At 37.7% G+C, this 23,692-nt stretch overlaps 1 protein-coding gene across 1 annotated transcript in view; it reads right to left on the reverse strand.

Moving 5' to 3' along the window:
* Window positions 1-23,046, reverse strand: part of LOC121635713 (FERM and PDZ domain-containing protein 4-like) — a 59,135-nt gene extending 36,089 nt beyond the window's left edge. Inside the window, exon 1 of the mRNA XM_041979025.1 lies at window positions 22,651-23,046. Coding sequence (XP_041834959.1) covers window positions 22,651-22,685 — 35 coding nt within the window. The 5' untranslated portion in view covers window positions 22,686-23,046. The remainder of the gene's footprint in view (window positions 1-22,650) is intronic.
* Window positions 23,047-23,692: the final 646 nt, after the last annotated feature.

Here is a 23,692-nt window from a genome sequence, read left to right on the forward strand (position 1 = left end):
GAAATGGTCTGAAATGCCTCTGTGTTTCTTTCTGCATGCTCTTAGTAGGATTCGGTGTGTTATTTTGCTCATTAGTTTTGTTTTGGACAGCTTAATTAATCAGTTGGTCCCACTGCTGAACAGCTATTTGGCTGCCAGGGATACTCATCATAGCAGATAAAATATCTAAGGTGCAAGAAGAAACATGGTCTATGAACCAGCGTGGGGGGAAAAAAAAAATCTTTAAAAAATAACTTGGTTGTCCAACAAAATGTAAAGTGTACTAAGAAAATGAACACAGTATGATCTGACCTACTGCTACTGCTGCCCCCTAGTGGTGTATTCTAAAATGAGAACCATAAATTTGACATCCGCTTTGCTCAATGTGGTCAAAAAAGTCATATCTTAATTAAATTATAAGCCTTTTTCCCCATAAATGATCTTGCTGTTCTCCTTTACAGACATTACTTCTTTGGGTTTGTCTTAGAGGAATTTATTGTGCTGACTGCTGCAGCAAATTTTGAACCTTTGACATCAGCAGCACTTGTCCTTTCCAAACAATGGCTGTAACATAAGTCATTAGCATTCATGCTAACGAATGTCAGCTTAAATTAGTCTTTTAAGTCAAAAGGAGTTTTAGAGATCAACTACTCACTTTACTATTTACATTAGGGGAAATTCTTCTTAGCTTTGACTACATATCTCACTTAATATCCATTAATATCCATTTTTTTCACTAAACCTTAAAATTATGAACCTTTAGGATCTCTTCCTATGAAAGCACAGAGTCTGTAATCACTGAGCCATTTGTTTTTGGTAACACACACTTTCAATTCAGAATATACACTGGCACGATTACAATTTAAACAAGCTACTGCATAATTTCAAAGATCAGGTCCCTCAAAATGTGGGCCGTCTCTGCCAGAGGCTTGGATGCTTATTACTTTTTGGAGTGAAAATAATTTTGTTTGACCTTTCTCTTTTTTTTTGATACCCTCAGCACATGCGACAGGAAGCTTTAAATTTTGCTCCCCCCCCCAAGATCTTTTATGCAGACTGAATGAATTTGCACAAAAGGCAAAGAGCTCTCTCTGGATGCTTTAGCCTACATTATCACAATACTTTCTGAGGCCGATACTGTAAAAACCCCCCATCTGCCCCCCGTCCTGTAGATTCCCAACACTTTACACTCTACAGAACAACTAGGCTAATTCCTAATCATGTACAATTCTTAAGAAAAGTTCTTTTCTTCCATTTACAAGCTCAGCTGAGTGTCCTGAATGCTACAGATGAAGGCAACCCCCTCTTAGAAGGATGTGTAGGTTAAGTGGTTGGGCAGAAAGTACATGAAATATATATGAAAAATGTAAATTTAGGTTTGAGTCACTTCCATTTGAGTTCCCTCGCTTTAACAAGTCAGCTGTACAACCTGATATAATGAAGAGAGCGTTCTGGGAGACTCCAATAAATGCATTCTCACTGCTCTAAATGTAAACTCTGAACACAGTAGTAAACACAGCAGGAAGTTTCATATGATTTAAATTTTAAATGGAAATAAAAAGGCTGGATTTACATTTTATGGTTCATGGCACGTCATATTGTATAAGCATGCAGAGTTTAACAAAAACTTTGGCTTTTGTGCTTTAAATTTTATCTGAATGTGTCATCATAGCAAAAATTCACATCACAAACCTGCTTTTAATTTTATTCAGAAATGCAAACACACTGCTGAAAAAAACACTAAGTTTTAAATTGAACAGATTTACTGGAGAATCTTCCAGTTTCCAAAACCTAACTGGAAAAAAAGTCAATGATTCACCCAATATACTTCATTTTCTTATTAAATATACATCTCGTCTTGGATTTCAGGCCTGTAACACATTACACTAAAAGCTGAGACATTGACAGATTGTAATCATAATTTGGTAAAAAAAAAAAAAAAAAAAAACTGTATTTGAATGGCTGAGTCTTTGAGGAGCAAAGATGGGCAGGGAATCTGTATTTTGCAGACAAATGTGTGACAGAAAACAATGTTCCTCAAAGAAGGGATTTTCATATTTCTCCCTCTACAATGTCAAATTCTAAATGAGTCAAAGAATGTGGAGGACTTTTACTGTATAAAAAGCAAGAGTGCAAGCCTAAGCTGGGCAATCTTTAATCCTTTGTAGGGCATCAAGAACCATCAGAGGTTCTTGATGAAGGAATTACTGCGGGAATCTGTACTGAGGTCTAATGCTAACCTTGCTGCTAAATTCTCTGGGATCAGAGGCGTCTAGCGTGATCCCTTTTTAAATTTCCCTCTGGGATAAACAATTTTTTTTCTTTCCTTCAATTCATCCCACAGTGGAAACATGTTGTAATGAGACAAATCAGTCTTCGAGATATTTGTTGGCTTTAACTAACTACACTGAGCTAACCTAAGTTGAATTAATGAGACAAAATATAAAATATTGTGTGCTAACACCAATCAGGAACAAAAGATTAATTGTTTTTAATTTCAGATACGTGTGTTTATCATGGCTACTCTTTGTCTGAAGTACATTTGTGCATGTGCTAAGAAATTAACGCTAAACTTTAGCATGCTGCAGTATCTGAGTAACCAGTAGGGGGCAGTAAAGGGGCTGAAGGTCACAGAGTTGACAGTAGCAAAAATGAGAGAAAGTTTTGAAGACAAACATATTTGTTTTAAAGGCCTTTTATACCATCTAAGATACTGCTGTCAATTTTTTTCTGCTGTGATATCAAATTTAAACAAATGCTAACCTCCTCTACAGTCGCCATATTTATCTTTTTGTTTACACTTTTCTTTTATAGTTAAAGCTAAGTTAATTATATTTTTCCATAAACAACTGTTTTGGACACTTAGGGGGTGCACATCATTCCATGAGTCATTTGTATGATTTCAATTTGTCTAAAAAAATGTTTTTGTCAAAAAAATATGGTACTTTCTTTTTCAGTTTTCTTATGATATCAAACTATCTGTAAATTGTAGTTACTCCACACCCCCTCCACACAATCAGAGCAAATCATAATACTGCCTAAAACATTAAATCATAAGTGTAAATGTAAGATTTTTTTTTTTAAATCTTTTTCTGTTTGTTTGTTTTGTTTTTAACCTCTACACTAATTCACAATACGGAACCTTTTCCACCATGGGTGCCCAAACTTTTGCCATTTGTCGTTCTTGTCAAAGATGACATGTTTGTTCGTTGAAGGGACATCTCATCTGAATTAAAAGGATTTGGGCTGCTGTCAGTAGAAAACTATCATTCAATCTGACATTAATCTGCCACTCAAATTTTCCTAATTGGCTTGCTAATGGGGCTTCTTCTCTCTTCCTCGTTATGGTCATTAAAGCTCCAGCTCAACACAATTTTCGCTCTTAGCGAGACGGCTTCAGCCACCATCTGACCCTCCCCCATCTTCAAGCCTCCATCCCCTCTCCTCTCTTTATCCATTTCCTTTTCTGTTCCTTGCTCTCCCTTCATGGTGCTCATAAATGAAACATTGGTTCATGTTAAAAGTTGCCCTAGAAGTGCTCTTACTTTATATAGCGATGACATGTGAAGACAATGGACTTCATTGCATTTTACACACACAAGCATTCACATGCATTTAAATATGCAAGCAAAAAATGTCTTTTCATGTTTCTTTTTAAATGGAAGCCCAAGGAATACCTTGCAGGGGGAGGAAGATGTTTACTAAACCTCTTGAAAGTAAAACATTGACACACAAGCTTTTGGTTTTGGTTAACCGTTCCAACCATTGCCATCATCAAAGACTTAAAATCAACTTTAAGATCAGGACATTGGACAGTCAATTAAAAAAGAAAACGTAATAAAGGATTTCAGTGTTTAACTGTTAATTACTGTTGATACATCTGGTCACCTGTTACAAAACATATTATCATATAGCAACTCCCTTATAATACAAACAGTTATGATACTAGAGTTTGCAATTTCCTGGAAAACAACAAAAAACTTTAATGACCACTTAACTTATATTAACGTCCCTATCTGCTTACAGAACCTACAGTAACTATGGCTTATTGTGTATAATAGTCTATTGTACATGATGTTACACTTTCATTACAAATAAAGCCTCATAAATGGTACAAATGGTACAATTGCTAAATTTTTATCATCTATTGCCCTAATTTAATATGTATAAAGACTGGTTCACTTCTTACTATTTTATTTAATTGTTTAACACAAATAATTAATCAGCCAATCACATGGCAGCTTCTCAATGTATTTAGGCATGTAAACATGATCAATACAGCTTGAAACTGCATCAGAATGACGAAGAAAGGGGATTTATGTGGCTTTATACATCGTCTGGTTGTAGGAGCCTAATTGGCTTGTCTGAGTATTTAAGAAACAGCTGATCTACTGAGATTTTTACTCGCAACCATCTCTAGGGTTTACAGAAAATGGAAGAGAAAATCTCAAGTGAGCAGCGGTTGTCTGGACCATTGTATTGTTGATGACCATATCCATCCCTTTATGGCCAGTTTACCCATCTTCTGATGAGTTCACTGGACTCCAATGGCCTTCACAGTCACCAGATCTCAATCCAGTAGAGCAGTTTTGGGATGTGGTGGAACGGGAGATTCTCATCATGGATGCAGCTGACAAACAACAGCTGTGTGATGCTGTCATGTCACTATGGAGCAAAACCTCTGAGTTAAATGTTAAACCATGAAAAATTAAGGCAGTTCTGAAGGCAAAATGTGGTCCTAAAATTGAAACTAGCTTCTGAAAAGTGACCAGCTGGTGATTTAGGCTTGTAGCAGCCCCTGTTTCATCACGCTTCTAGCAGCATTTTCAGAAATCCCATCACAAATTGAGGAAATAAACACACATTAGATTTAGATTATAATGGGTATATGGAGGAAAGGTTAACTAATATAGTAGTAAAGTAGAACAAAATGAAGGAAAAAAGATCATTGTTATTATTTTTTAGGTGCCACTCTTGTTCATGATTATACTTTTAAAGTCTTGCTCAAGAATCTGATGTTAACAATTAACAGAAATAGAAAAGGAAAAAGTTTAATGATCCTCTCAAAGGGAAACATTCTGAAATAGTGTTATTTATTTAGGTATGACCCTTTCGTTTGAGATGATCACCCCTACAAACCACCAGATGCAATCATTTGTATTTCCCTGTCAGCCATGAAGCCACCAAATCTATAGCAGAGCAGCAGAACAGAGGAGGAGGGTGACCGCTGCTCTACTCTTTTATGGTTGCGGGTAAATGTTGCCTTTCTTATGCTGCACTGTGCACAATAAAGTCTCCCCACTGCAAATTTATGGTTCTCTGAGATCCTCATAAAGGCTGAACTGTACTTGCGGTGATTAGTGGGATTGGGGTCGTTATATCTTCCAGATATTAAACTCGACTCCCTTAAAAGATTTATTAGTTCTAACATAGAAACATACCAACAGCTTGTGATGATAGAATCAACCACATCTAAGGGAGGGAGTTGCCTCATTTAGACCTTTTCGCAGCTGATTTCAGAACCATGGACAGCTGCCTGCTTCTACTACAGTCCTTTTCAGACTATTAAAATCAGCGTGCAGACACTCTATGTATGCAGAGAGTCGTGTCAGGGTTATGTCAGTATGCACACGGCCAGATGCATCAATCACAACTGTCTGGCCTGGTTAAATCTCTGAGTACTGCAGCACCATTTTACAAAGAAGCTCCAACTCTAGAAAGCAGGACACTTTGGAAATCAGGGTTGGTAAATTCTGAAACAGGAGTGGACTTTTAAATGCCTGATATTTATTCATTTAATCATTTTTTTTAACTTTTTGACCTTTTCTTTCACAAGTTTTGTAGAATGGAGTCAATACACACATCAAATAATATTTAACAGCTTTACGTGAGCGTTAAGTGTGCTGCAACATTATATTTCAACAGGTTTTGGTTGGAGGTAAAGATAATAACAGATGTAACCTCTGGACCACAAAGTTGGAGGCATGATACAAGACTTGGCAAATAAAGGAAAACTGAATCAGCTGAATAGATGTGTAATGAATAGCAAGGCTTGGGTTAAAGTTAATAGTGGACTATAAGAATAGAGATGATAAATTATTCCCCCATTTTCTCATTTAGTCAAAATAAAGAAGTCCCTACCACTTTAATACATCAGAGGTTAAACATATATCTTTTTTACTGCAGCCTGTAATTATGACTATGCCCCATTTTCAGCATTGATATATGTATATTTGTAAGCCCACAATGTTCACCACAGCAGAAATTTAAAGGAGAAAAAGTTTAAGATTAAAATATTACCACTAAATTACTGATTAAGAATAAACATAAACAATATATTAGATCATATTTGCTCGCTGTCATAGAAGATTTTAACATTGCTGTAAGATCAGAGGCACCTGTACCAGCAGGTTGCTTGTTTTACCTTCAATCAGTACTGGATATTGATACCTTCAGAGTGAATGTACATATAGATTATGCCATAGAAAAAACTATGTTATTGTTGTAGTCTGACAAATTAGTATTATAAGTCATAAGCAATGTTTTTAGATATTACAACAGTAGTGGGATTACTCTCAGGTGTAACTGAGAGGCAGCTGTCTCAGCTTTTTTGTATCTCTATGACTTTTTACATTCAGTTTTTAATTGTTAAAACAATAGTTTTTATTATTTTATTATAGCTGAAGTGGCCGAAATGAGCAAGTCCTACCAGTGGCTAGCGAGGGCTGGACTGAAAGACATGACAGAAGCACTAATCATAGTGGCTCAGGACCAAGTCTTGAGCACCAGAGCAAACAAGGTCCAGACCTACCACACTAGGCAGGATCCCAACTGCAGCCTGAGCAGAAAGAAAGAAAATCCAGCATCTAATAGCAAGGTGTAGGATACTGGCAGGAAAAGAATACTTCATAACCAAGCAGCTGGCACAGTGTACAGAAACATCTGTGCAGAATATGGTCTGAAGATCCCTAGATTACAATGGGAAACACCGTAGGGATTGACGTACGGAACATAAGAAACTATAGAAAGCCTGAAAGGTGAGGGCAACAAAAGTACCCGCAGACATTGGGGCACTTGGGACAGTGACCCCCACTCTGGAGAAGTAGCTTCAACTGAGAAAGACATTTCAGTCCTGAAGAGATCAGTCCTAAGAATAGCTAAATGCAAAAGACTTTCAAGATCTCAGCGCTCTGGTAGAGGACCCAACCTTTAACAGAAAAGTTTTTTTTTTTTTTTTTTTTAATATATGTATGTCTCTTATCTTAACAGTTGCCCATTGTACCTGAAGTCTGACATATATGAGGGAAAATGTAAAAACAAAATGTTCCAATTTGAATTCTGTTGCCTGGTATAGATGATTTTGACCTAATTTATAAAAATTTAAATTAAAATAAAAATAAAAACATTTTCCAGTGGCTGATCTGGTGTTTATTTCTATGGTCTTAAATGAGTTTGAAGAGTATGTAAAACCGAAATATGTGTTTGCAGAAGAAAACTTGCCTCTGTTAATGAAGGAGTTACAAAAGTAGAATACGAAAATTCTCTACATGAAGCAAAAAGAAAAATGACTGCAACCTTTTTAGGATCAGATGCAACCTGTCTCTGATAGTTACCACTGTATAAACAGCAGAGATACACTTATGCTGTTTTCCAACCTTTTTGGCACAGCAGTGCATCTCTGTGAATTGATTCAGACCAAAACACACAAAAAAAGTTGATCTTTGTAAATGTCACATGAAGCCCCACAGAATGAAGAGAAAGAGAACACAAAGAGCAGCAGTAAATGTCATGATTTATGTTCTTAAAGGATAATTGTCTCTTTGAATCGTATTTTACAGCATGTTGTTGATGAATCAATGATTTTCATATTTGGCCGAGATCTCTAGTGAAGCAACACTTAGACCTACTGAGGGCAAAAGACACACCAGCGGGAGTATTTTCTTCCTGAAATGGTTATAATCTACAAAAGCAACCATCTATACTGAATAAATTTGTCAATAACGCTACATACTGGAGTATTACATTTTAGATAGTCCTATGAAAAGTCACAGTTTTGAGTCCGGAACAGTTTTATTTTACCTTTATATCATAAAAAAAAAAAAAAAAAATCACAGATTAGTTTAAAAAAAAAACCTAATCTGTCCTCATAAAGTTAAAATTTTATGCTTTTCTTCACCTTTTCAAACAAATTTGACTACATGTCACAGCTTTTTAAAGTCTTTTCCTTTTGAACAAGCAGTACTATAACTAAGACTGTGCCTCACAACAGCTTAGTTTCTGGTTGGTTAACTGTACATCCATGCTGACATTACAACCCCCCATCTATATGGCTCATGTCAGTTGGAAAGGTTAAAGAAAGAGCACAGCATGTGCACATGCATTCCCGCTTCCTGGGCATGGAGGAATTCAGAAATGCAGAATCTGTGAACATCCATTTGTCGCCAAGTGTGTTCGGTCCGTGTCAGAATACAAACAGGCTGAAAATATTACAACTGGCTAGAACATCTGCACTCAACGCTGAAGCCTATATCTGCAGGCTAAAAATACCTCAGCAAGCGCCGCTAAACACACTGAATAGGATTACACAGGAGTATGGTGATCATTAGGATGAATGAGAAACACTTAAGCTCACATCTTGCTTCTTGAATCATAATGTCGAAATGAAAATCCACACAAAGGACATTTGGAGCAAAAGAAAAGGAATAAAAGATTAGGAGGAAACATTCTCAGAGCTGAAAACTTAACACATTGCATACCATGATATAAACAGAATCTCCTTTAAGGTTTTAATTTAGGTTTTAAGTTGCCAGATTTGGTATTATTATGCTTGTATAGACATCGAAATACTGCATATTGTGCTAAAGTTGTGATTTCAGTAAAAAAAAGTCCAAGTCAAAATCCTGCTTAACAGCTGTTCCAGTTGATCCTTAAAATTTTATGACTAAGTTAAGACAGAATAAAGGCATCTAAGTACCCTACAGTAGTCTAATTAGGTCTACGTTAGTTTACTTATGCAAAGCTTTAAATGAAAAAGCATAATGTGTAAATGTGTGACTGTATCCATTGTAAACATTGTCTATATAAAACAAACCTATGAGTTGGTTTGGCTACGTGGGTGGGGCTACAAGCCATGATCTTTTCCTAACCTTAACCATATAGTTTTGCATAATCTTGACTTATCACTTCTGAATGCCAAACTCTAACAGAAATGATCGAACAGCTATAAAACAGGACCAAAATCTACTGTGAAAATCACATTTAAGAGGAAAGTTCTGCCTTGACAGATGTGTGAAGCTTCCCAACCCTCAAGACCCCAAGGAAAACCCGGAAATGTTGGAGGAACTAAGTCTCTCAGCTGGCCTGGGAATGCCGTAAGATTCCCCCAGGTGAGTTAGATCAGGGGTGGCCAACGTCGGTCCTTGAGAGCCACAATCCTGCAGGTTTTCCAAATATCCCTGCTCCAACACACCTGACTTAAACTAATGAGTCCTTGTGCAGATCCTTATAGCCTATTGGAGCCATTTAATTTGAGTCAGTGTGCTGGAGCAGGGAAATTTGAGGACCAACGTTGGCCACCCCTGAGCTAGATGAAATGACCAGGGAAAGAGAGTCTGGGTTTCTGGTCGTTTAATAAACTTTTGTGAGATTGTTTTAAGGCAACAGCCAAACAGTACAGTGGTCATCCACAGTACAAAGGATTGGATGGCATGATGGTAAGTGCACTGATCTTTTTTATTATATAAAATCCTAAAGTAGTTCTTTGTAAAATACTTTGGAAAATAAATTTCAACCCAATTAGGAGGTATCAGTTATGGGGTCTTTACAAAAAACACTCACTATTCACTTTCCCACTTATTATTATTTATATGAATTAAAATTCTACCTAAGTTCATATAATATTGTATTTTTGTCTTCCTTTGTGTTTAATGATTTTATAAATCTGTGTGACTTGAAGCCATGGGAATGTTTGATTGCATCGGATTGGATTTGTGCAAAGGAGATACAAGTCCATTCAAAAGCTGGCTAAATTATATATTCCCTATATGCTGATGAAGGGCACCTATACATGAATGTTACTTTGACTTGGGGGGATGGGACTTCTGAACTGACTGAAAGTTGGTAGGTTTGTATTCTGAATAGCTCCATTGTTTCCACAAGAAGCATAAAAGCATTAAGCATGATGTATATGAGTAGTGTACTCCTACACATGGTGAATGTATTAGTGAAGCTCTGAGAATACACACTGGCCTTTAAGTATTCTGCGATAGTATCTGGAGCAGAACTAATGACTCCACAAGCCCTTTTACCAAGTAAACAAACACACAAGTGAACTTGGCGAGGTTCAATCCATCCATCTACCACTTTGCTTATTTATCCTCCTCACTTTTTCAAGCTAATTTCTTAAATTTAACCTTTCTCTATCTAACTTCTCAAAGAAATTATTTAAAAGAGTAAAGAATGGGAGTCCCTGACTTGTATGCCACTCATATAGAAAACCTCATATCTGATAGTGGAAATGTAAAAGAAATTTATGCAACCAAATAAAGTTCCCCCGCTTGTAGAAATAACATCCGTGATCCATGGTAGGGATTCATTAATTCCATATTGTGCCTGTCATGGTTGATTCATTTTGCTCTAATGCTCTTTCTCTGTTGTAGTCCTCTACCAGAATACCAGCACGAGTGTAACAGAAACAAAAAAGAGCCAAAGTAATTAATTATTGAGAAAGTGCTTGAAAAGAGACATGTCCAGTATGCCTGATTTTGTGAAACGTCCTTAATTATTGATTAGGGTTATTATTCAATTATTAAAAAAATATTTTTCAAGAGTGGTCAATGTATCAGCTGACATAGACAGTAGTTAGAGGGCTCTCAGTTTGGATATAATGGCCTTTTTTACACCAGTACCCACTTATCCCTGCCCGATACCACCCCTCCCAATTTGTAGGTGTTCCCATCAGATCCATTTCAGTACCTACTGTGTCGGGGGTCTGAAGGTGCACAGCTGGGCTGAAAATTGTCGAAATAGCTGGCCACTACTGGCCAGAATTCGAAGTCATGGGATGAGTCATGAGAGCGACTCCCGACCCTGCCATCTTTAAAATCCCAAAGCCACGACTGTGGATAACAACACTGGCAGCAGTGGCAGCAGAGTTGGCGTTTCAAAAATAATCACCATGTTTGACCACAGAGGTGAAAACCTTTTTATACTTACTGGCAGACAAAAAAAATCCAGAGCGTGCTGGATGGCACCATTTAAAAAACAAATGACTTCACAATACTTACTAGCCGCCTTGCTAAGATGACCCCGCCCACACTGAAGGCAGTCTCAATTGCCCTCTACTGTAATGGGAGCAATCGAAACCGGGGTGGTTTGGTAGTGACTGAATTAAAGTAAGACTAAGTGGGTACCAGTGAGAAAGGGCCATAAGCCAACAGCAAAAGTGAGACCAAAAAATGAGATCACAATTGTAAGACAAGTCAAATAACCAATGTTTAATTGTTGTTTGAGCAAATGTTATGTATAGTTAGAGTTACACTGTTGCCTCAGATGGGATTTTTTTGGTCACTATTATTTTGACTCTAAAATATTACCTACAAAATAATAAAAATAAACAAAAAGCACAAACACTCAGTGGATTTTTAAAACATTGCAAAACAAATACTTAGAAATAAGGTATCTAACTGACAAATCCTGACAAACAATGCTGATCAGAAGAGTTTTTAAAGGTTTGAGTTAATTTACATGATGAAAATCATCTCTAATCTGAGAGTACTCTGATTGTGGTTTGCTGCATGTAAGACACCAGCTACTCATGCATAATGGCTGTGACACACCAGGTCAGCTTGAAGGTCAAGTGGCAAATTAAGGCACCAAGTTGGATCGCTTATGCCACCGTTGTCTGTTCAAACATTACAGTACCTGAATTCACTGGTGTTGCACCTTTACAGGGGGACGACTCACCAGTACAGAAAGGAGATACAGTATAATGGAAAGTTGAAGACCATAAATAAATGAAGAAAATGCTGCATTGTATGCTTTGTGGTTTTCTGTAATTCATGAGTCATAGTTGGTCATCAATATCACATCTTCATATTAGCAGACAATGATGCTAACTCACCAGAGTTTAGTACCTTTTTTTTTAAAGTACCCCTTCCTGAAACTTTGTGCCAAGTTTTTCTAGTTATTTAATCATTTCTGTATATAACATAAAGACAGTTTAAACTACAATAAATAAATAAATGTAACAATTTCAGAAGTTTTGCCAGATGAAACAATGCAGACGCCAGAATTTACACCTAAATGGTGTATCATTTAATTGTTGGGGGGAAACTTATGTAACATATAAACAGAATATTAAAATATATGATATGGAGCTATTTGGAACAGATTTAGCTCTAACTTTAGCTAAGAACCATCAATGTTTATGTACACAATGAATATGTGTGGAAACCATTTTACTAGCGAGATTAAAAGAAAGACTTTAAAATGACCCAGTTACAGCTTACTGTAAGATCAGTGTATGTCTTTGTAAGATGTTGGGCCAGTATGAGTCTCCAAAATTGGAAAAACTTACATTTTCATGCAAAAAATATACAAAAGGCACTCATCTGCAACTTCACATGTTGTATCACATTGTATAGTACTGGATTGGGCATTATATAGAGGATATACAGGACTGTCTCAGAAAATTAGAATATTGTGAAAAAGTTCTTTATTTCCTGTAATGCAATTAAAAAACATGAAATGTCATACATTCTGGATTCATTACAAATCAACTGAAATATTGCAAGCCTTTTATTGTTTCAATATCGCTGATTATGGCCTATAGCTTAAGAAAACTCAAAAATCCTATCTCAAAATATTAGAATATCATGAAAAAGTATACTAGTAGGCTATTCAACTAATCACTTGAATCGTCTAATTAACTCGAAACACCTGCAAGGGTTTCCTGAGCCTTGAAAAACACTCAGCTTGGGTCAGTAAACTAAATCACAAGTATGGGGAAGACTGCTGATCTGACTGCTGTCCAGAGGACCATCATTGACACTCTCCATCAGGAGGGTAAGACACAAAAAGAAATTTCTCAAAGAGCAGGCTGTTCACAGAGTGCAGTTTCAAAGCACATTCACAAAAAGTCTGTTGGAAGGGGGAAATGTGGCAGGAAACGCTGCACAACCAAGAGAGATGACCGCAGCCTTAACAGCATTGTGAAGAAGAGCCGCTTCCAGAATTTGGGGGAGCTTCAAAGACAGTGGACTGAAGCTGGAGTCCAGGTATCAAAAGCCACTGTTCACAGACGTGTCAGGGAACTGGGGTACAATAGCCGTATTCCCATGGTCAAGCCACTTCTGAACTCAAGACAGCGGAAGAAGCGTCTGACCTGGGCTATGGAAAAGAAGCACTGGACAGTTGCAGAGTGGTCCTCTTTTCAGACGAAAGCAAGTTTTGTATTTCATTTGGGAGTCAAGGCACCAGAGTCTGGAGAAAGGCTGGAGAGGCGCAAAATCCAGGTTGCTTGAAATCCAGTGTGAAGTTCCCACAGTCAGCGATGGTTTGGGGAGCCATGTCAGCTGCTGGTGTTGGTCCACTGTGTTTCATCAAGTCCAGAGTAAATGCAGCTGTGTACCAAGAGATTTTAGAGCACTACATGCTTCCGTCTGCTGAAAAGCTCTATGGAGATGATGCTGTCATTTTCCAGCATGATCTGGCACCTGCCCACAGTGCCAAAACCACCAGTAACTGGTGTACTGACCATGGCATTACTGTCCTCGATTGGCCTGCCAATTCCCCTGACCTGAACCCCATAGAGAATATGTGGGGTATTGTGAAGAAGGAGCTGAAAGACACCAGACCCAACAATGCAAATGAGCTAAAGGCCGCTATTGAAGCATCCTGGGCATCCATAACACCTCAGCAATGCCACAGGCTGATTGCCTCCATGCCACGCCGCATTGATGCAGTAATCCATGCAAAAGGATTCCCAACCAAGTACTGAGTGCATTAATGGACATTTTCAAATCTTTGATTTTGTTTTGCTGTTATAATTTTTTTTTTTACTTGGTCTGAGGAAATATTCTAATATTTTGAGATGGGATTTTTGAGTTTTCTTAAGCTATAGGCCATAATCAGCGATATTGAAACAATAAAAGGCTTGCAATATCTCAGTTGATTTGTACTGAATCCAGAATGTATGGCATTTCATGTTTTTTAATTGCATTACAGGAAATAAAGAACTTTTTCACAATATTCTAATTTTCTGAGACAGTCCTGTAGATGTTATAATTACCTGAAGACGATCAGTTACTTTTTGAGCGCTTGAGTTGTTTTGGTGACTTTTCTGTTATGGATTCAACTTAAAGCCAAACACAATTTTAAACTACGTTATGACATGCATCTGAGAAAAAAGATGATTGTCTCTGCATAGAACCACTTCAACTAAACGCCACAGTCACTGAATGACTGCAACACCTCAGCTGTTCACTGATACAGGATGGTTGCCTCCAAACCTAGGCTTTCATGCAGAGTGTATAAGACAGGAGGATGCAAACAGAGAGACACATGCTGTGCTTCATATTCCTGTTACATCAAGAGGACACATGGCATGCGCCCATGGACAAGAATTCAATGACAATGTCCCTTTTTGCATCACTGATTGGCAAGCATATTATGCGACAGTTTCAGTCTGCTTTCACTCCAAGAACAAAAGCATACTTGGAAGATGATGTTTGCCGTAAAAGCTATTTGTTTTTGAGAAGCCAACGAAGGAAGGAAGTTCAAGTCTGAATGCTGCAACAAACAAAATGGGTAATGCATCATTTGCATAAGTGATTACATTTAGAAACAAGTCAAAGGGGAGCGGAAGCTAAAGCCATTTACCACAGTCTTTCACTGCTGGAATGATCAGAAATAAAATGTGGTGATCATAACAAAATATTAGTAATAGCTGGGAAATTAATTCCTGAAGAAGAAACTGTTAAAAAAAATAAATAAATAAAAAAGAAGGAATGTTTGAAGCATTTCATATCCGTGCTGGTAGCTTATATCAAATAACTGCTGAGGGATAACAAACATGCAGTAGACCAGGATGAATTTCACTTGCTACTCTTTCTCTACACCCTAAAGAAATATATGTCATCAATATTAAACTAATGTCCATGTCAACATGCTGACATAGTAAAATAAAATCATATCAACCCCGATTTGAAGAATGACGCACACCTATCAAGCAGGCCATGCTCCATTTAAATTATAGCAGGGGAAAGTACACAGATAAGTGGATATCCTGTCATATAAAGCAAATGGATAGGTAAGGGATGGAGAGAAAGAAAGAAAGAAAGAAAGAAAGGAAGAAAGAAAGAAAGAAAGATGTGTGAGGTGATTTTTTATATTGAATGAAACAGCCTGCAGTGTTCACCCTGCCAACCTCCCCTGCAGTGATCACCAACCAAATCCTTTAGGAGGATTATCCAGACTCAAATCAAGAAAATTGTGCAACTTTAAGGGTCAAAGGCGGACAGTGAGAAAAAGAGAAATGGAGTGGGGAGTGGTTGCAGCATGGTTGATGTTAATTTTCCCCTCCCCATGCTTTCATTTGATGTATTTTGACTTTTGTGTACTGTGAAGCAACCCAACATGTTGACCTTAACCCAATAACTGAATTTATGACTGAAAAGAAAAAACAAACTTTAGAGACATCTGATGTACTATTAAAGAATATACTTCAATATGTTGTGCCTCCTATATCCTACTATATAGTTTGTAATGATTAACTTCCTGCCTCCTTAAGAAGACTTTGCAGCTGGTCAAGGAAAAACTCCTATAGTTTCTCTCTCAACCATATGAGTTATGGCTGAGGGAGAAACAAACATATATTGTAGCATAGACCTGAAGTGTGCAGGACCTCCTGAGAGTTGACAGTTTCAATTTGTAATGGTACAAAATCAACATGAACAAGTTTTGAGATAGTTTCTTGGAATAAATACCATTTTGTAATCGTATCGGTAAAAAGAAATAACACAGTCACCAGCTACCTTTTAAGTCCATTTTACTAAAATAAGGTTAAGACAAGAAGACATGCGCACAGGGAATGTGTTTTTACCAACCGGCAATCTCCAACAGTAAAATGTGAAGCAGTTCACCCCTCATATGCTAGGGGCTGGCTCCAAAATAGAGTCAATCCCCATAGACTCCCATATTAAAAAGACCACCTTCACAGCAGAAATAAACATGTTTAAAGCCTGGTACAAAAATCCATTTTAGGATTAATAGGTCAAGTGTACCTTCATGACAACTGTTAGGGGGGTGAAGTTTTTTTTAACTCATCCATTTGGATGTTATTTAATCTTGAAATTCTGCATAATTAGGGGTGTTTCCTTTTGATTGACAGGTATTCAATATTCGCGGCAAACACGGTTTTTAGCCGGCTAACAGCGCATCTTAGTTTTAGCCCGCCTACCTCCGTTAGCTGATTAGCTACCGTTAGCTCCAGGTTTGCTTGGTTAGCTCTTAGCTACAGGCAGCTCGGAGTTTGATGGGTGTCAATCATCCACCCCCACCTTCACAGTCTCCCTCTCAGCTCCACCTCTGCCCATTTATGGATTTTCCAGGGATGACGACTGCCAAGATGGCGACGGTGGGAATGCCCAAAGAGCTTCAATTCAGCTCTTCAGAAACCTACGGGTGATGTCACGGTGGCTCTGTCCATCTTTTATATACAGTCTATGGTTTTTACCGGTTTCCCGTGAAGAAACACCAATGAAAAGCCTGTATTTGTGATATTGGCTGGTTAAAACTGCCTTAGCAGTGCTGACTTAGTCTTTGTTTGTCCATGTGATGTAACTAAAGACATGGATGGAAAAGTGAAGAGAAAGCAGCCCGAAAAGGAAGCAGCATGAGTCCATCGCTGTGAAAAGTATATTAAATAGACCCAGTCAGCACTGCATAATTGGTTTCTGGGATTTTTTTGGGCCAACAGATTACACGAAATCTGGGCTATTTGCTGTTGTTTAATTAATTGGAAACCAGTTAAAACACATTCCCTGTTCACGTGCCTTCTTGCCTTAACAATTTGAACAGTCAAATACACAATAACTGTCGGGAATCGCTCTAATTTCTTCTGTAAAGACAGACCCACTGCATATTTCCAATAACGGCTTAGCTCTCTGACCGGCAGAAGCAGTTATGATCATGGGCAAGTGACATATACAGTATAAATTATTAAAAAGGTCTGTTGGACTGAGATCTGGAGACTGAGAAGAACAGTGTAGTCATTAGGTTAATTTCCTTTTTCCCTTGAATTGCGCAAAAACTAAATATTGCAATAAAAAAACAGTATTGGAAACACCTACATTTCGAAAAACCTCTCAAATATCGTTAAAAAGTTTTTAGGTTATTATAAGGTGGTTTTTCAGACGTGTTGACATAAAAGTGTATCGCAAAGGTGTAATGGAAACACTTTTTCCGCATTTACAAGTTCCCGGATGTGACGTAAGGGGTCATGTGACCACTTTATGTCAAATAAAGATGTCGCAGTATAAGTAGACTCAAGGAGGAGACAGAGATTTTTTTACAAACCATTTAAAAACATGTATAACCATCATCCTCGAATGCAAACAACAGCAAAATGCAAGAGTTTTAAAAGAATTAGAAATCTCCTTCCTCCTTAAAGTGGAGTCTCGTGGGACGAGATTTTACAAAAATAACTGCTAATGCGCTAACACCACTTAATGGAAACACCTATGAACACGCATTTGGACTTTGTTATAGACCAAAGAGACAAACTCTGGTCCACTTTAAAACCAGGGGTCTCGGTCCATTTCCTACTGAATTGTGGTCCGTTGTGCTGACAGTGGGAAAGCAAATGGGTCATCCAGTGGACCAAAGAGAGGAAGGGATGTGGGAGGTGACGTACTGCAAAATGTCTGACGTCTCACTGTATTTCCTGCTTCTAACACTGGTAAAAAATGCATTTGGTTTTAATCCCAAAGTAAAAACAGGGACTCCAGGACTAAACAATTTTATTGTTACTTCATTGTTTACTTGCAGTGAACAAGCTGGTGTCAGCTTTAGCGAATCAATTAGCATGATTTTTTTCTTTCTTCCTTCATTCTTCTTGGTCAGCGGCCATTTTGGGTAACTAATCACCCTTGTGAGCAGCAGTTATAACTTTGTGACATAGTTGAGGTGGTTTGGTCTGCTTATATAAAGTGCAGTGTGAAAGCAAACCAAACCAGACAAAGGTGTGAAAATATCCAATCGAACCAAGTACAGAGAGTCCCAGACAAACCAGGCAACTTTTTTTCATCTTCTATTGTCCAGTTTTGGTGAGTCTGTATGAATTGCAGCCCCAGTTTCCTGCTTATAGCTTACAGAAGTTATTTAAAATACTACTGCCTTTCTGTCACCTCCAACCAGTGTGCCCATTCTCCTCTGACATCTGTCAACAAGGCATTGTAATCCAGACAACCACTTTTCCCTTTTCAGACCATTCCCTGTAAACCCTAGAGATGGCTGTGTGTGAACATTCCTGTAGATCAGCTGTTTCTAAAATACTCAGACTAACAACCATGCCACGTTCAAAGTCACTTAAATCCACTTTCTTCTTCATTCTGAAGCTCAGTTTAAACCTCAGCAAGTTGTGTTGATCATGTCTACATGCCTAAATGAGTTGCTGCCACATGATTGCCCCATTAGCTATTTGTGTTAACAAGGAATTTAACAGGTGGACATAACAGAATTGGTGGTGAGCAGAATACCAAATAAGAAAAAGCAGTTTCAGAAGTAATTTTAAATCATCATGGTACTAAATCTATTACATTTCATTCTATATAATGAGGCCCAATCCACAACAATCACTTTTAAAATAAATGTATACTATTTGGACTGTACAACTTGTCATATGGCTCTCAGTACAATGGAGCTCTGCCTTCTCAAATAGCAACATGCATTGGCATAAAGCAGAAGACAATTTGGCACACATTACTGTAATCTGATATAGAGAACACAAACAAGCTGGGTGGGCTAGTTTTGCTGCCAAATGCCAACACACTAAAGCCAAGACATTCCCAAACGACAAAAGCTGATACAGTTCCTGTGCTTGTCTTCAATATTCATGGCCTTAAACAGATAAGACAGATTGGGTTAATTTTCTTGAAACTGAGGCAGATGGGAAGTGACAAATATCAAAGTGGGCTCCAATTAGAACAATCTGAAGACATTTTACCTGCTGGATCTGTCTTTTTTTCCCCACCCTAAATGTAACATTAAGCCTTTAAAGGTGACGAATGATCCAGAGCTTCTTATTGATGTTTATGGAGCAAACCTGGTTTGGTACATCATGTACAAGAAGAAGTCCCTATTATGACAGCTCTTGGATGCACAACAGCTATCTGGGGCATTGCCAAAGTGCCACTTACTTAAAGCCTGTTAGTGTAAAGCCATGAATAACTTTTATAATTCTAATGTCTGACAACAGCTGAGCCAAATGTGTAAATATTGTCTCAGAATGTTTTTATTATTAATTTAATTTTTTTTGCTTAGCTGCCAAGAGCCAAACACTAGGAAAAGCGTATCCGATTGCTCTAAGGAGAACAAGGGGCAGGGGAGCACTTTTTATAAGAAATTGAAGCTATTAATGCAAATGAGATGTCACATTAGGGACAGAATGTAATTATATCCACAAATGCAGTTTCAATACTCGCTTCAATGTGTGAGTCATTCATCTGTGTTACTGTGCCAGATATTAAAGTCGTCCATTGTATGGGATGTTAGAAATGCTTATATAAAAACAAATTTGATATATATATATATATATATATATATATATATATATATCTATGAACGGAAAAAAAAGGAAGTTCGTAACTTAAAGGGATAAAATCTCGAAGAAGATATACAGAAAAGCAGTTGCCTTGGCCATATCTGAGAGATCAGTAAAAATGTATATTTTAATTGTGTTAACCATAGCTCTGGTTAACACAATTCTGGTAGGACTCTGGTTGGGCAGAGCCCAATCTTTAGAAGGGGTGGGACTTCATTATCACTGGCACACCATACAGCCAATCACATGCAAGAAAAGAGATGCATTCCAGTTGTCTCGTAATTCTGAGCGCCTGACAGTAGGTGATGTCATGATCAGGCAGTTGACATTCCTGCTGCAGGAAATTTGTGAGCATTGTTTAAATACAACTCAACGCACAATCTGAGATCCCAGGTCTGTTGTTCTGCCTCATTGCCCAGAACTTGCATTGAGTTTGGGATTAGGGCATTCACGTACTCTGTACCTTCTACTTGGGACAGAAAAAAAACAAAACAAAAAAAACAATCAAGCTTCAGACCCTTGTTAGCTTCCTTCAAACTCCCTTAAACTCTTGTCATGTCTTCCACGACATGGAAGATGTGGTGTCATGCAGGTGCTGTGCTGCAGGATATGCTGTTTTAATGTGTTTTTGAATACGCATTAATCCCCCTGTTGGTGCTACTGCTGCCATGCTTGTAAAAGAAATAATTGGATCTCAAGCATCTGTCTGGTAAAATAAAAGTTAAAAAAATTTTAAATAAAAATCTACAATTATAAAACTAGAAAATCACAAACTAATTGTGAAAATGGGCACCATGAGAACAGCAACCAATTCTGGTGACAATGATTTTTTAACCACACATAATGACGCATTATTTCTCACACAACCCCACATTTACAACATAGTCATTGTTGACAAAAAACCATGCTATGTGCTATTTACACCAGGATATTAGTGGACACAAAAAATTAGAAATAAAGTTTTAAAAAGAGAATAATAGATGACATGCGTTATTGGGCATAGCCAATTTGAAGTCTGGAATCTTGGGTTGTCCGTAACTTACTTTCTGTTCGGAAAAATGAGGTCACTTTCACATTTACGGCACAACACCTAAAAAACGATCCCCAAATACAACTGGATAATACCCATATGTGAAAAAAGGAAAGGAAGCAAGCTCTCAGAAGACAGCAAATTTAGTGGTACATGTCAGGTCTGTAGAGCAACAGTGGTGAGAAAAATGGGATAAATCAATTAATACAAAGTATCATAAAGTTAAGACTTTGGGCTTTATTTATTTGAGTTGTTTGCTGTGACTCTATGTTCAGCTGTTCATTTAAATATTTGATTTAAGTATTATTAAACTAGGATTTGAGTGATACTAAATTTGGGAGCTAAAAAAAAAAAACTCTAGCTATAAGAGCCTAGAAAAAAAGAGTTGAATCTTTGAAAAAGCCAGACTTCCCATCACTAAAAATCTAAATCAAAATCTAATTGGAAAAAGTGTTACTATCTCCCATTATGTATGATCAATTTTTAAAATGAAATTTTCACTATTTATTTTAATCTAACATATAAATAAACTGTTTAAAAAGTGACAGCTAGTAACATAGCTAGCAACATTTGAGCAAGAGTGCTAGCAAGCAAACACACCTAGCAAGGGGTAACAAAAGTCAAATAACAGAGTGACCTAGAAAGTAAATTGTAAGGAAAAACAAACCCCAACAAGATTAGCAAATAGCGTGAAAAGCACACATGCTTTTCCCTCTTATCTGAAATCTGCATGCTAACTTAGCTTACCAACAGTCAATGCTTCAAACATTTTACGACAACCTCTACTGACAGTTTCAACTTTATTACGTAAATGCATTGAACTTTGCATAGCAGCACCTTTAAAACATACTAGCAAACATCTTTTGTCTGTGTGAAACAATTTCTGTTAGGTCGATGAAGTGAAACAGCCATCAAATATAAGAAGTTAAATGCTATTGATAGTTAACCTTAAGCTCAGCTGTTCCTCAGATCAGATTTGCTCCTTCAAACAACTTTCTTTTCCTTCTCTCATGCCCTCCAGATGCTAACCCCTGAATCCATGTATGCCTTAGCATATAGATTTAAAGATTTGCCATGAGGCATGCTTAGCAAGCTTAGTGAAATGAGTCAAGGATCATGCAATGAGTAGAGATAGTCCTCATAATGTCAGTCACCTCCGTAAAGCTTATGTTCCCTCTTATTGCTTTTGAACTGAAGAAGAGCTGCAATGAATTAATGTGAAATAACGTGTTTTTGACTTAATTATTTATTAACGCAAACTTTGAGCTGGTTTAGAGCTGGAAAAATAACAGAACTGGGCTTCTTGGCAAGTTTTTCCAATCAGGCTTTAAGGAATCATCATTCCATTACCTCTAAAATAACTGCAGTACATACAGGTTGATATTTTATTCCTAACATTTTCCAAAATGACCAACCCTTTGTTATTATTAGGCATAACCTTATAACCATATCTTACCATTGCTAACATTAATTATGCAAATGTGAAGGTAAAAGCCACTCTTCTTTGTTTTCTACCATGTTTGATGTTTTTCCCAAGTATACTTCTTAAGAGTTATAAGACTTTTAAGGTAATTCTATTCATTCCTCTAGTTTAAAACTTGCATATGTATGACTATCTTTCACAATTATTATTATTGATAAAATATGAAACCACTGATCACATAGCAATGTGCTTAGATATCTTTAAGAATCCTTTATAAATGCTGTTATTTTCAACAGTATACATATGGTTGAGTTAAACTCATGAACGACTTCCCCTTTCTTCTCCCTCAACCCGACATTGCTTTGAATGACACTTAAAATCTACAACTAAACTCACCTGGACAGCTTTGGCATCTTGGAGAAACCAAACATGTCCACGTGCTCTGGCTCCAGAGCTCTACGTTCCAAAGCTCAAGTGCTCCTCATCAGCATTCTAATCCACATTCGAATCCCTTCACGTTTAACACAGAGACTATCCAGTGTCAACCCGGCTCCATATCAAGAGTCAACAAAAGTCTGCCGACCAGAGAATTCAGGATTTCTTGCTGATTATAAAAGCAAACTCAAGCGACAGCAAGTGTCACCCCTGTTGAAAGCCCCAGCCAGTGTGCAAAGGGTCCCATTCCCCATCCTTATACAAGGATTTCTAGGTGATGACAGACACAGACAGGGTCACCCTCCACAGCTCTGCTGTCTGTAGGACAAGTCGCCTGGGCTGCAGTTACCCCTTCATATGTGCTCTACATCTCAGAGCACGGGGAAGTGCAGCGATCGTAGCCGCGGCAAGAAAGGCAGGAAGGGGTGAGGGAGGGTGGTAGAGGGAGGGAAGTGAGAGGGAGGAAAGGAAGGAGCGGATGGATGACGGATGCTCTCTGGCTCCAGCTCCGTCCCACTGTTCATGTGGGATGCAAGGCTTTTTGCAGGACAGAGGGGGGGATGCAGAGAAAGGAGGGTGCACAAAAAGCAAGAAAATTAAAGGAAAGATGAGGAAGGGGTGGAAATGGGGAGTAAAAGTGCACTGGTTGTAAAGAGGAAGCAGCTAAGAGAAGCAAACGGAGGATAAAGTGGAGATGGGTAGAGAAAAAGCTGACTCTGCAGAATGGGACGCTGATAGGAGCAAGTCTCTGTGTCTTATGGGTTTCCAGTTTTTCTAAGTAAGTTGTACATTTGCACACTTTGACAGAGTAGAATAACCACAATGCCATTCGGTATTTACCTGTCTTTTAGACCACAAATACTCACCCAGAAAACCTTCTTCAGCCTGAAAATGTCTCTATTGAGAAAAAGAAATTCTCCTTTCATTAAAAAAAAGAAAGAAAGAAAGAAAAAGATTAAATTGTTTTTATTTAATCTGCTTATTGTTTTTTACAAGAACATTC

This window comes from Melanotaenia boesemani, chromosome 24 (genome assembly GCF_017639745.1).
Source record: "Melanotaenia boesemani isolate fMelBoe1 chromosome 24, fMelBoe1.pri, whole genome shotgun sequence".
NCBI lineage: Eukaryota > Metazoa > Chordata > Actinopteri > Atheriniformes > Melanotaeniidae > Melanotaenia > Melanotaenia boesemani.